A 13,589-nucleotide genomic window follows, 5' to 3' on the forward strand; every position below is an offset into this window, starting at 1 on the left:
TGTGAAGGCGTGAATAATGGCGCCATGATGGTGAGGACTGGGGAGGTGGCTCGACAATGACGTCGACGGAAGTTCTGGGGATTGCTTTTCCGTTGTTGTTCATAAAGTTTGTTGAAATAAGGCTCTTCATGGCAATGCGGTTTCTACCGGGCGGTGAGTGACCTCAGCCGGGGATCTGTTGTAAAGGGGCTTCATGTACTGGTCTCGTTGGGCAAAGGTTCTTTCAGCGAAGCACTAGGAGGGCCAAATCTACTCCTGGGATATCCCAGCAACACACATCAAAGTTGCTGGTGAACGCAGCAGGCCAAGCAGCATCTGTAGGAAAAGGCGCAGTCGACGTTTCAGGCGGAGACCCTTCATCAGGACTAACTGAAGGAAGAGTGAGTAAGGGATTTGAAAGCTGGAGGGGGAGATGCAAAATGATAGGAGAAGACAGGAGGGGGAGGGATGGAGCCAAGAGCTGGACAGGTGATAGGCAAAAGGGGATACGAGAGGATCATGGGACAGGAGGTCCGGGAAGAAAGACAGGTGGGGGGGGGACCCAGAGGATGGACAAGAGGTATATTCAGAGGGACAGAGGGAGAAAAAGGAGAGTGAGAGAAAGAATGTGTGCATAAAAATGAGTAACAGATGGGGTACGAGGGGGAGGTGGGGCCTTAGCGGAAGTTTGAGAAGTCGATGTTCATGCCATCAGGTTGGAGGCTACCCAGACGGAATATAAGGTGTTGTTCCTCCAACCCGAGTGTGGCTTCATCTTTACAGTAGAGGAGGCCGTGGATAGACATGTCAGAATGGGAATGGGATGTGGAATTAAAATGTGTGGCCACTGGGAGATCCTGCTTTCTCTGGCGGACAGAGCGTAGATGTTCAGCAAAGCGGTCTCCCAGTCGGCGTCGGGTCTCGCCAATATATAAAAGGCCACATCGGGAGCACCGGACGCAGTATATCACCCCAGTCGACTCACAGGTGAAGTGATGCCTCACCTGGAAGGACTGTTTGGGGCCCTGAATGGTGGTAAAGGAGGAAGTGTAAGGGCATGTGTAGCGCTTACACGTATAAGTGCCAGGAGGGAGATCAGTGGGGAGGGATGGGGGTGACGAATGGACAAGGGAGTTGTGTAGGGAGCGATCCCTGCGGAATGCAGAGGGGGGGGAGGGAAAGATGTGCTTAGTGGTGGGATCCCGTTGGAGGTGGCGGAAGTTACAGAGAATAATATGTTGGACCCGGAGGCTGGTGGAGTGGTAGGTGAGGACCAGGGGAACCCTATTCCTAGTGGGGTGGCGGGAGGATGGAGTGAGAGCAGATGTGCGTGAAATGGGGGAGATGCGTTTGAGAGCAGAGTTGATAGTGGAGGAAGGGAAGCCCCTTTCTTTAAAAAATGAAGACATCTCCTTCGTCCTCGAATGAAAAGCCTCATCCTGAGAGCAGATGCGACAGAGACGGAGGAATTGCGAGAAGGGGATGGCGTTTTTGCAAGAGACAGGGTGAGAAGAGGAATAGTCCAGATAGCTGTGAGAGTCAGTAGGCTTATAGTAGACATCAGTGGATAAGCTGTCTCCAGAGACAGAGACAGAAAGATCTAGAAAGGGGAGGGAGGTGTCGGAAATGGACCAGGTAAACTTGAGGGCAGGGTGAAAGTTGGAGGCAAAGTTAATAAAGTCAACGAGTTCTGCATGCGTGCTCCAGATAGCTATGAGAGTCAGTCGGCTTATAGTAAACATCAGTGGATAAGCTGTCTCCAGAGACTATTCCTCTTCTCACACTGTCTCTTGCAAAAACGCCATCCCCTTCTCGCAATTCCTCCATCTCCGCCGCATCTGCTCTCAGGATGAGGCTTTTCATTCTAGGACGAGGGAGATGTCTTCATTTTTTAAAGAAAGCGGCTTCCCTTCCTCCACTATCAACTCTGCTCTTAAACGCATCTCCCCCATTTCACGTACATCTGCTCTCACTCCATCCTCCCACCACCCCACTAGGAATAGGGTTCCCCTGGTCCTCACCTACCACCCCACCAGCCTCCGGGTCCAACATATTATTCTCCGTAACTTCCGCCACCTCCAACGGGATCCCACCACTAAGCACATCTTTCCCTCCCCCCCCCCCTGCATTCCGCAGGGATCGCTCCCTACACAACTCCCTTGTCCATTCGTCCCCCCATCCCTCCCCACTGATCTCCCTCCTGGCACTTATACGTGTAAGCGCTACACATGCCCTTACACTTCCTCCCTTACCACCATTCAGGGCCCCAAACAGTCCTTCCAGGTGAGGCATCACTTCACCTGTGAGTCGACTGGGGTGATATACTGCGTCCGGTGCTCCCGATGTGGCCTTTTATATATTGGCGAGACCCAACGCAGACTGGGAGATCGTTTTGCTGAACATCTACGCTCTGTCCGCCAGAGAAAGCAGGATCTCCCAGTGGCCACACATTTTAATTCCACATCCCATTCCCATTCTGACATGTCTATCCACGGCCTCCTCTACTGTAAAGATGAAGCCACACTCAGGTTGGAGGAACAACACCTTATATTCCGTCTGGGTAGCCTCCAACCTGATGGCATGAACATCGACTTCTCTAACTTCCGCTAGGCCCCACCTCCCCCTCGTACCCCATCTGTTACTCATTTTTATGCACACATTCTTTCTCTCACTCTCCTTTTTCTCCCTCTGTCCCTCTGAATATACCTCTTGCCCATCCTCTGGGTCACCCCCCCCCCTTGTCTTTCTTCCTGGACCTCCTGTCCCATGATCCTCTCGTATCCCCTTTTGCCTATCACCTGTCCAGCTCTCAGCTCTATCCCTCCCCCTCCTGTCTTCTCCTATCATTTTGGATCTCCCCCTCCCCCTCCAGCTTTCAAATCCCTTACTCACTCTTCCTTCAGTTAGTCCTGACGAAGGGTCTCGGCCTGAAACGTCGACTGCGCCTCTTCCTATAGATGCTGCTTGGCCTGCTGCGTTCACCAGCAACTTTGATGTATGTTGCTTGAATTTCCAGCATCTGCAGAATTCCTGTTGCCTGGGATATCCCTCTGTCAGCTTCGTCTCTCTACCTATCACCCGGCCACATCTGGATTCGGAAACTCCGAACCTCCCACTTATCTGCGCCGTTACTGGCTGTTCCCAAACAATCTACTGGTGGAACTCGAGGGCGACCAGCGTCTGTAGCAGTGGGGCTTTGCGGGGTGGGCAAGTCGAGACGAGACACTACATCAGATCCAGTTCCTCCAGCAGATTGCTTGATGTCCAGATTCCAGCATCTTCAGCCTTTGGCCATTTCCATTTTCCTCCGGAGTCACTGCGATGCCCATGAAGAATCATCGACCCGAAATATGAATTCTGTTTCTCTCTGACTTGATGTGTATTTCAGCTTTTCCTTTTCAATTTCCATGCTACCGCGTTAACATTTTGTGTTTTGCCTCGCCCTCTCCTGATTTTGGCCGAAGGTCTGTTTCACCTTGTAATCTGATATATTGCCTCTTTGCCTCTCTTAGTACTGCCGCGATTGGGCTTCATAACCCAATCTGTACTTTCTTCCAACCAACACCTGAAAGGCCAAACGTATGGGCACGTCGCAGGGCCTCTCCCAGCTATACAGGTGCCTCCACAAACAGGTCAGTGATGAGCTTATGAAGTTGGGTATTGGAACTTGCTTCACTATACAATCTTGAAGAAATTGGGAGGCGGGTCTTGTGGACAAGGTGACCTTGAAGAGGGGAGAGCAGACTGGAATGTGAAAACATTGCAAGTCTTACTTGATCGGGGGAAGTTTTAGAAGTAATTCAGTTTGGCAAACTAGGAGATAGGAGAAGCTGCCAACAGGTAGTTACCATCTTTGTCACTTATTGTGTAAGCACCTTATGTCTGATGAGGGGCAAAGTGAGAGGGTTTTCGTAGATGAAGAAAGTTGGCAGTTATTTTTGATATCCAGTATGATCTTGCAGTTGTTTGACTGGAGATCAGATAAACCTGATAAGTTTGATGTGGTTCCTCTTGAATGGCAAGTTCAAATGTATAAATGCCATGAAAAATAGCTTTTTTGCACCAACAACAATGACTTAAAATAAATTGTACTTGTATCTGTTATTGATTATACATTTCTCTGACGAAATGTGGCCAAACCACGTCTCTGTCAGGTATATTCAAATCTCTCTCATATGGGCATTTGGTAGTGGAGATGACTGAGGTACCACTGAAAGCATTTGCAATGGGGGGGATTAATATTGCTATTTTCTGGGGAGGGAGGCATTAATGGTGTGGCTGAGCAGGTAGGTCTTTGCATAAATTTAATTGGGGTCGACTTGTAGTTTTGAATTTGAAAGTGCAGTTATGCGTGGCTTGGGAGTGTTTTTATTCTTTCCTGCTAGGAGAGAAGCGGGGTTAAGAAGAGAAAAGGAAATGTGGTTAAAGGCTGGCGTGCACAAATGATGTCCTTTCTGCCGTCAGTGCAGAGGAGAGCAATCTTGAGGATTATCATCCAGCTGGGCATGGAGGCAGTGAGAAAGGGAGCTGCTTAAGTCACTGAAAATTGCAAGCTGTTTGGTGCAACGGATAAGGGGAGATGGTGGGCGGAAGGGTATGCCCTGCTTGTAGCTTAATGTGTTCATTTCTGGATTTTGATTAGACAGTGAGGCATTTAATAAGTAAGTGGGGATAGATTAGAGCAGGGTTCCCATACCTTTTTTTTGCCGTGGACCCCATTAAGTAAGATTGGGAACCCCTGGACTAGAGTGAAAAGGGGTGTCGCACTCCCAGTGCCCTCATCCAATTTATATTTCTAATTGCCATTGGTAAAATCAGTCTGAAAAGCAGTGTTGCTTTCCACATATATGCTAATTACAGTCATCTGTACTTCACTGCGATCTCTCTTGATCCTTTCTACTCTCACTAAATTATCTTTCTGCTTTTTTGATGTACATTAGTGAATAGGTGGAAATTCATTGTAGCTTAATATTGTGAAGACTGAAGGAATCAATATTGTTGACTCTCTCACAAGCTATATTCCCAAATCAGTGAATCTGTCACTGTTCCTGCATTGAGCTCAGAGTGAAGCCAACTGTTTGTAACCTTAACCCCCAGAATTCAATTGCCCATTCAGTTCTTCACTAAAACTGTCAATTTCTACTCAATAACATTGTCTATTCTGGTACTCCCTTCATGCTGTTAAAATCTTCATCCATGACTTCATCTTCAAATTTGTTATTTCAAATTCACTCCTGGCCACTTCAGACATCCATCCCTCTGCAGACTTCGTGAATCTCTGCCTCCTAACTTGCATTAAGTATTTTTTTACTCAAAGCTAATGTTCCCTATGTTGGTTTCTGGTTAAGCAATACCCAGTATTTGAATCGATTGCTCAGCTCCATTTTCTAACTCTATTGTCTCTAATCTGGTGGCAAAGTGTGAAGTTACTGGACTCAGATTTTGGCCTTCAATTTAAATTCTGTCAATGCAGCTCAGGGCTTTAAATTAATCAAATTAAACAAGTCTAGGTTCCTTAAAGGAACGAAAAGCATCTGTAGTGATAACTGTGAAGTACTGGTCGACTTTCATTAATCCGGCACCATCGGGACCTGAGGAGTGCTGGATTAGTGAAAATGCCGTATTACAGAAGGATCACACTAAGCAATAGCTAACCACCTCATCATACCTTTAAAATATCAAAGGATTCAGAGGTTCATTTAACGTTAGAGAAATGTATACAATATACGTCCTGAAATGCTTTTTCTTCGCAACCATCCAGGAAAACAGAGGAGTGCCCCAAAGAATGAATGACAGTTAAATGTTGGAACCCCTAAGTTCCCCCCCCCCCGCACGTAAGCGGCAGCAAGCAACAATCCCCCCTCCCCACCGGCAAAAAATAAAGCGCACCCACTGCCAGCACTCAAGCGTGAGCTAAACGATAGCAAAGACACAGACTTGCAGTTACCCCAAAGACTACATTTCACTCACAGTTACTGAGGGAATCCTTGTTAGTTCCTTTTCCTCCGCTTAGTAATGTGCTTAAATTCCGCGGGTCACCACATCTGATCTGAAGTCGTAGGCAGAAGAGAACGGAGTGCCAGCTGGGCAATGCCGGAGGGCAGTGTGTGACTGCCGGCAGGTGGGCGAGAAGGCGGACCGACCCAGTGCGCACCAGCTCCCTCGCCACTGGCGGGTGAGACAGGCGGGTACCAGGCGGCCACACCTCACGCAAATGATATTAATAAATGCAGGAAAACAAGCAGGAATCGCCTTGCTTACAAGAGCGCGCCAACACCTGAACAGATCTAGCACAACCAAAACAATGTGTAGCAGATTGGTACGGTGGCCTGGAAATTTGGAAATTACAGTTGTGTGGAAAATTTGAAATCAGTGCGGATTATCGAAGGAACCGGATTACAGTTAGTCGGATTAGTGGATGTCAACCTGTACTGGATTATTTATAAAACAAGCATCCTTGTCAAGGAAAACAATCTGCCAGGTCTTGCCAGATTGTTGTGCCCAATTCTGTCCCATTGAGCTGTTCTGATTTCAGGTACTCCACCACTGTTAGCCGTGCCTTCAGCTGTCATGGTGCTAAGTTCAGAAATTTCCTCCCTAAAGATCATCCTTTAAAGTTCATAAAATCTATTGTCTCGACCAGTTTTTTGATTATTGGCCTTTATAACTCCTTATGTGGCTCACTATGAAATTTATTGGATAATGCTCTTGTTCAGTGTTGTTACTGTATTATAATTATTGTGTTAATCTAAATTGAACGGTTGAGCAAGCTTGGATTTTTCTCTTTGGAGTGAAGGAAGATAAGAGGTGCATTGATAGCAGTGTATAAGATGATGAGAGGCATGGACAGAGTGGACAGCCAGTGGCCTTTTCCCTAAGTCGCCAGTAGCTAATATGTGAGGACATAATGTTAGGGTGATTGGTGGAAAGCTTAGGGGGAAGGAATCAAGATTGTTTATTGTTTGTCAGTACATGAGTATAAAGGAGAACAAAATGATTGTTACTGTAGATCCATTGCAGTATTAAAAAACATGCAATGAGCATAAAAGAGCACAGTAAAAAGCACAATAAATATAAATACATAAAATTAGCTTGCATACATTAACTGATTTTAGTATACAAAGTGGCGCTAGATAAAGGAGTACCTGTACAGAAGGTGACTCTGAGAGGAAATATGAAAATTAGTGGTGGTGGTGAGGTGGGTTTCATGGGTGGACATGTTGATCAGCCTGAGGGCTGGGGAGGTAATTGTTTTTGTTTCAGAGGTAGTGGTTTTTTTAATGCAGAGTGGTAATTATATAGAGCGCATTGTTGGGGGCATTGGAGAGGCGGATGCATCAGCGAGGTTTATAGAAACATAGAAACATAGAAAATAGGTGCAGGAGTAGGCCATTCGGCCCTTCGAGCCTGCACCGCCATTTATTATGATCATGGCTGATCATCCAACTCAGAACCCAGCCTTCCCTCCATACCCCCTGACCCCTGTAGCCACAAGGGCCATATCTAACTTCCTTTTAAACATAGCTAATGAACTGGCCTCAACAGTTTGCTGTGGCAGAGAATTCCACAGATTCACCACTCTCTGTGTGAAGAAGTTTTTCCTAACCTCGGTCCTAAAAGGCTTCCCCTCTATCCTCAAACTGTGACCCCTCGTTCTAGACCTCCCCAACATCGGGAACAATCTTCCTGCATCTAGCCTGTCCAATCCCTTTAGGATCTTATACGTTTCAATCAGATCCCCCCTCAATCTTCTAAATTCCAACGAGTACAAGCCCAGTTCATCCAGTCTTTCTTCATATGAAAGACCTGCCATCCCAGGAATCAATCTGGTGAACCTTCTTTGTACTCCCTCTATGGCACTCTAAGACACTCTTAGGTGGGCACGTGGATGAAAGAAAAATGAAGGGCTATGTGGGAGGGAAGGATTAATTGATCTTGGAGTGGGTTAGAAGGTTGGCACATTATTGTGGGCCAAAGGGCCTTTACTGTGCTGCATCGTTCTGTGTTCTAAGTTGTTGATGAGGTAGGTTGAGATAGGATAGTCTAACCAGGTGGGAGACTTCAGTTGTGTCATTGCTCATCAGTCCAGTTCTGGTTAAAGTAGGTAGATTATAGAGATCAAGGACTTTATCTGACATGAGTGATCTATCGGGAAGTGAAAGCAGTTGTTTGAAATGCAGGCAGGTTAGCACTGAGATCCTTGAGATGACTGGACTTTTCAATAAGGTCACGGTCGATAATAGGTTCAACTCCACGTTCCTGCCTACCCCCCAAATCGCTCACCACCTTGCAGAAGGGACGACAGGTGTTGAAGGATAGAGGTCAGAATTTGTACAGTGGATTTGTGGTGTCAGCTCAGCGAGACGTCTGAACTGTGGGTGAGCAGAATTGCGACCGTTAACCCTCTGCTGTTCAACTATTCCAGAGGATGACAAAGTTTTGAACGACCCCCTGAAACATCCTGATTTCTTCCACGTCAGTGAGCTCTTCACTGTCAAAGACCTCTTCGACGCCAGGGTGCACCATGGTCACAAAAGAGGCTGTCGGAACAGGTAGGTGTTTGCTCTTCAGGGACTTGGACTGGATAAACCACAGAGGCTGGTAAATCATAAATGATGATTGGCGGTAGGAAATACTCTGAAGGGAGTCTGATGTAACTGAAAAAAAATCCCTTTTATCTTCCATTCTGTTTGAGGTGAAACTTTAGCATAGAAAACTAACCAGTTGAGAGAATTTGTAATTTATTTAGGTAGTGCCACTTCAGAGATAGTGTGTGAATTGTACTGAAATGTGTTATTAAATAAATTAATTTTAAGCAAAGATTTCAAGGCGAGGCATGAATATGGAAAGTTTTGGGTTTGGGATTCCAGCTTTTGAACCATAGCTCTCAGTGTGGAGTGATGTTGGAGCATGTCCAGAGAGGGTGGAAATTTCAACCATATGTGACTTTGCCCCCAGAACTTATTAGGGAACCCATGGGATACTGCACTTTTACAGACTGCCTCTAATATATTTTGGATGTTCAGATTGTCTAATTGGCACTCTGAAATCGATAGCTAATGTGGAAATGCAGGAGTGGGCATGGATGCAGATAGTCTGTCCTTAATTGCTAAGGTAAGTGATATTGTCCTCTAGGGCATCGATATGATATAGCCTCAGAGGGGGAGGTTGTTAAGTCTAAGCTTTTTAAGCGGGAGTGTGTGGTTTCTGGATGATAGAGCTAACATTACTTACTAGCTGTGCCTTGGAGGATGGCTGCTCGGTGAGGTTTGTCTGTGAAAAGAATAGGAATCATGGAAACGCTTTGCCTCTCTTTAGGCTGATGGAACCATATCTATTCGGGTGCCGATTGGAACAAGACATTATAGACTTGGATCAGACGGTTCTTCACCTTCAGCAGGCTCTGAACTTCACTGCCCATTGTGCATATCGGAAAGGGATCATCCTGTTCATAAGTCGAGCCCGTCAGTTTTCTCATCTGATAGAGAAAACAGCGCAGGAGAGTGGAGAGTACGCGCACACCAGATATTGGCAAGGTGGGCTCTTGACCAATGCGCACGTCCAGTATGGCCTAGGTGTTCGCCTGCCTGATCTCATTATCTTTATCAACACCCTGAACAATGTATTTGAACAGCATGTTGCCGTGCGAGATGCTGCCAAAATGAACATTCCAACAGTAGGAATAGTGGACAGTAACTGTAATCCAAGTCTCATTGCTTATCCCATCCCAGGGAATGATGACTCTCCTTCGGCTGTTAAACTTTATTGTAAACTTTTTAAAATGACCATTCTCCGGGCAAAGGACAAAAGACGTCAAATGGACCTTCTCCATGGACTCCAGAAAGAATGAATGAAGTAAAGTGATTAATATTCTGAGACAGAGCTGCCATCAGGCAAAGGAATCTGTAAAAACAGGAGGAAGTCTCCATTGTAATAAAAAAAATTAACAATATATTAAATTAGTCTGCAGTTAGTGCACAATCTTCTTGAAGGTTCCTTCTCATTTTGGGACAAAGGCAGAAGGGAAAAGTTAATGGAAGAGTGGAAGGCAATGGGAAAGGTTTGAAATAGTTATTTGAGGTAGATATGAAAAAATGTCTCTACATCTGGGAAGTTCAAAATGATAAGCTGGGTGCTACTGTCTCCAGAAAAAAACGTACATTCACCAGCAGGGAGAACCTCCCAAACTCATTTCATTCGTTCCATTGAAAGAAATCATCAGCTAATTCTAGAGTGTTTGCTTAATGATTTCTGCTGGCTATTGCTATGACCCTACATGAGTTCAGTATAATTCTAAAGATAAAAATCTGATGGCAGGTGCTGGAGGACCTTGGAACAAAACTAGAATGTTGAAAATATCCAGGAGACCAAATTGTATGGCTAGATAAACAGTCATACCATTGGTCGATCAGTACTCATTAAAACTCAGCTGAGGAACTTTGACCTAACTTTCAGCTTTCAACACAATACTAGTTGCATCTAGACATTCGGACATCAGAGATAAGGATCAAGGTTTGGTTATTTGGCTCCTTGCATATTCTCCCCAATTCATGGTCAATCAGTTGCCTCGGTGCTACTTTTCAGTATTAAGACCATAAGAAATTGGAACTGAATTAGGCCATTTGGTCCATCTAGTCTGCTCCACCATTCCATCATGGCTGATTTATTATCCCTCTCAACCCCATTTTCCTGCCTTCTCCCCGTAACCTTCGATGCCTTGACTAACCAAGAATCTATTAGCCTCTGCTTTGAATATACTGAAATGACTTGGCCTCTACAGCCAAATATGGCAATAAATTCCACAGATTTACCATCCTTTGGCTAAAGGAGTTAATTTGCATCTCTATTCTAAATCAACATCACTCCATTCTGAGAATGTGCTCTTTGGTATTTAACTCGCCCATTATAGGAAACATCCTATCTGCATCCATTGTCTAGGCTGTTCAATATTTGATAAGTTTCAGTGAGACTCCGCCCCCCCCCATTCTTCTAAAACCAAGCAAGTACATACCTAGTGCCATCAAACACTCCTCATATGTTAATCCTTTCATTCTCAGAATCATTCATGTGAACCTCCTCTAGACCCTCTCCAATGCCAGCACATTTTCTCTTGGATAAGAGGTCCAAAACTGCTCACAATATTCCAAGTGTGATCTGACCAATACATTATAAAGCTTCAGCATCTCAGCCTTGCTCTTATTTTCTAGTCCTTTCAAAATGAGTGCTAACATTGCATTTGCCTTCCTTACCACCAACTCGATCTACAAGTTAACCTTTAGGTGATGCTGCACAAGGACTCCCAAGTCCCTTTGAAACTCCAATTTCGAATTTTCTCCCCATTTAGAAAATAGTCTATGCCTTTATTCCTTCTACCAAAGTGCATGAACATACTCTGCCTGTTCTTTCAATCTGCCCAAGTCCTACAGATACCCTGCTTCCTCAACACTACTTTTCTCTCTACCTATCTTTGTGTCATCTCCAATCTAGGCCACAAAGCCATAAATTCTTTCATCCAAATCATTGAATTATAACGTGAAAAGAAACGGTCCCAGTACAGACCCCTGTGTAACACCACTAGTCACTGGCACCAACTAGAACAGGCCCCCTTTTTGCTGGATCTTTGTTTCCTGTCAGTCAGCCAATCTTGTATCCATTCTAGTAGCTTTCCTTTAAAATCATGGGCTTTTAATTTGTTAGCAGCTTCATGTGCGGCACCTTGTCAGAGGCCTACTGAAAATCCAAGGACACAACATCCTCTGATTCTCCTTTGTCTATCCTGTCTGTTGTTTTCCTCCAAGACGTCCAACAGATTTGTCAGGCAAGATTTCTCTTTAAGGAAGCCATGCTGTTTTTGCCCTACTTTATCATGTGTCTTCAAGCACCCCAAAATCTCATCCTTAATAATGGAATCCAACATCTTCCCAACCACTGAAATCAGGCTAACTGACCTATAATTACTGTTCTTCTGCCTGCTTCCATTCTTAAAGAGTGGATTGAAATTTGCAATTTTCCAGTCCTCTGGAGGTATTCCAGAATCTAGTGATTCTTGAAAGATCATTACTAATGCCTCCACAATATCTTCACCCACCTATTTCAGAACCCTGGGGTGTAGTTCATCTGCACCAGGTGACTTTTCTACCTTAGGATCTTCCAGCTTCTCAAGCATCTTCTCCTTAGTAACAGCAACTACACTCACTTTTGCCCTGTGACACACTCTAATTTCTGGCATACTGCTAGTGTCTTCCACAGTGAAGGCTGATGCAAAATGCTTATTAAGTTCCTTTGCCATTTCTTTGTCCCTCATTCTTTGCTCTCCAGCATAATTTTCCGGTTTTGTTATCCACTCTCACCTCTCTTTTACTCTTTATCTGTTATTCTTTATATATCTGAAAGTAAACTCTGATATTGTTGACTAGTTTATTTTCATATTTCATCTTTTCTCTTATGTTTTTTGTATTTGCCTTCTGTTGGTTTTTAAAAGCTTCCCAATTCTCTAACTTCCCACTAAACTTTGCTATATTTTATGTGATTTCTTTTGCTTTTAAGCTGGCTTTGACTTCCCTTGTCAGCCACAGTTACCTCTCTTTAAATGTTTCTTCTTAGGATTTATCTATCCTGCACCTTCTGGATTCCCCCCAAAACTCCAGCCATTGCTGTTCTGTCATCCCTACTGGCACCCCCTTCAGATCAACTTTGGCCAACTCTTCTCTCATGCCTCTGTAATCCCCTTTACTCCGCTGTAATACTGATAAATCTGACTTGAATCACGGGGAGTGCTTTGATCTGTGGTTAATAAAGTACCATTGCAAAATTGGTTCTGTGCGGTCAATATAGGCTTTACAAAATTCTCAATAGACACTTTATACTCAAGATATTTTGATTTTGTCTAACATTAGATTTAAATGCTTGGTTGCTGGTAGAGGGGTGGGTTAATTTCCCCAGAAAAGCTCATCCAAGTGTCATTCATATGGTTATTTTTATAATCTGTGATAAACATATTGATGTTGCTAAAGAACAGTCTTACATGTGGTGTAATTGCCTTTGCTTGATTTTTCAAATGATTCCTATACAAGTTCAAATGCCACTTGCCTTTAGCTCTATTCCAATTTTAATAATAATGGAAAACTAAAAATAGCAGCTTCTGATGCAAAGGCATTGTTATTCTGGGCAGTGGTAAATCAGTAATTTTTTTACACATTGTACACCAATGATTCAGCCACCATTGTCACTGATGATTCAATATTAAAACAGTTCTGTCTGGAAAGTGCAGTGCCACACTGGGGAGGCGAGAGAGGAAAGACAACACCTCCCTCTGAAGAGGTGCTGCACCATCGAGAAGGCAATGCCTAAGGAGCATTATCAGATGGCAATATTGAAGGAGTGGACCACTGTTAGAGAGAGACCAAGCCAGTAATTGAAGACAGACCCATTTGCTGCTGGATCTGTTTTTGTAAAGCAAAATATAGATGCATCTGATGTGATCCCAGCTTTGGTCATTTACTTCCAATGTATTAGAGTCATAGAAAAGTACAGCACAGAACCATCCATGTACCTACCCAAACTTCTCTCAAACATTGAAATTGAGCTCGCATGCACCACTTGCACTGGCA

The 13,589-nt window shown here is 44.5% G+C and overlaps 1 protein-coding gene across 1 annotated transcript; it reads left to right on the top strand.

Moving 5' to 3' along the window:
- The first annotated feature begins 3 nt into the window (after positions 1–3).
- On the top strand, positions 4–12,921 carry mrps2 (mitochondrial ribosomal protein S2). The gene is made up of 4 exons (XM_063073787.1): positions 4–153; positions 3,492–3,611; positions 8,405–8,531; positions 9,298–12,921. The coding sequence occupies exons 1-4, from the start codon at positions 57–59 to the stop codon at positions 9,827–9,829; spliced, it is 876 nt and encodes a 291-aa protein (XP_062929857.1). The 5' UTR covers positions 4–56; the 3' UTR covers positions 9,830–12,921.
- The last annotated feature ends 668 nt before the right edge of the window (positions 12,922–13,589 follow it).

Source organism: Mobula hypostoma, chromosome 21 (assembly GCF_963921235.1).
Source record: "Mobula hypostoma chromosome 21, sMobHyp1.1, whole genome shotgun sequence".
Lineage (NCBI taxonomy): Eukaryota > Metazoa > Chordata > Chondrichthyes > Myliobatiformes > Myliobatidae > Mobula > Mobula hypostoma.

What these genes read in the sequence shown, in the direction of transcription:
- mrps2 (XM_063073787.1), top strand. Translation starts at nt 57, where the DNA reads ATGACGTCGACGGAAGTTCTGGGGATTGCTTTTCCGTTGTTGTTCATA. An exon ending in ACAGGTGCCTCCACAAACAG is followed by an intron (nt 3,612 to 8,404) that starts GTCAGTGATGAG and finishes CAACTATTCCAG; the next exon opens with AGGATGACAAAGTTTTGAAC. An exon ending in AAAAGAGGCTGTCGGAACAG is followed by an intron (nt 8,532 to 9,297) that starts GTAGGTGTTTGC and finishes GCCTCTCTTTAG; the next exon opens with GCTGATGGAACCATATCTAT.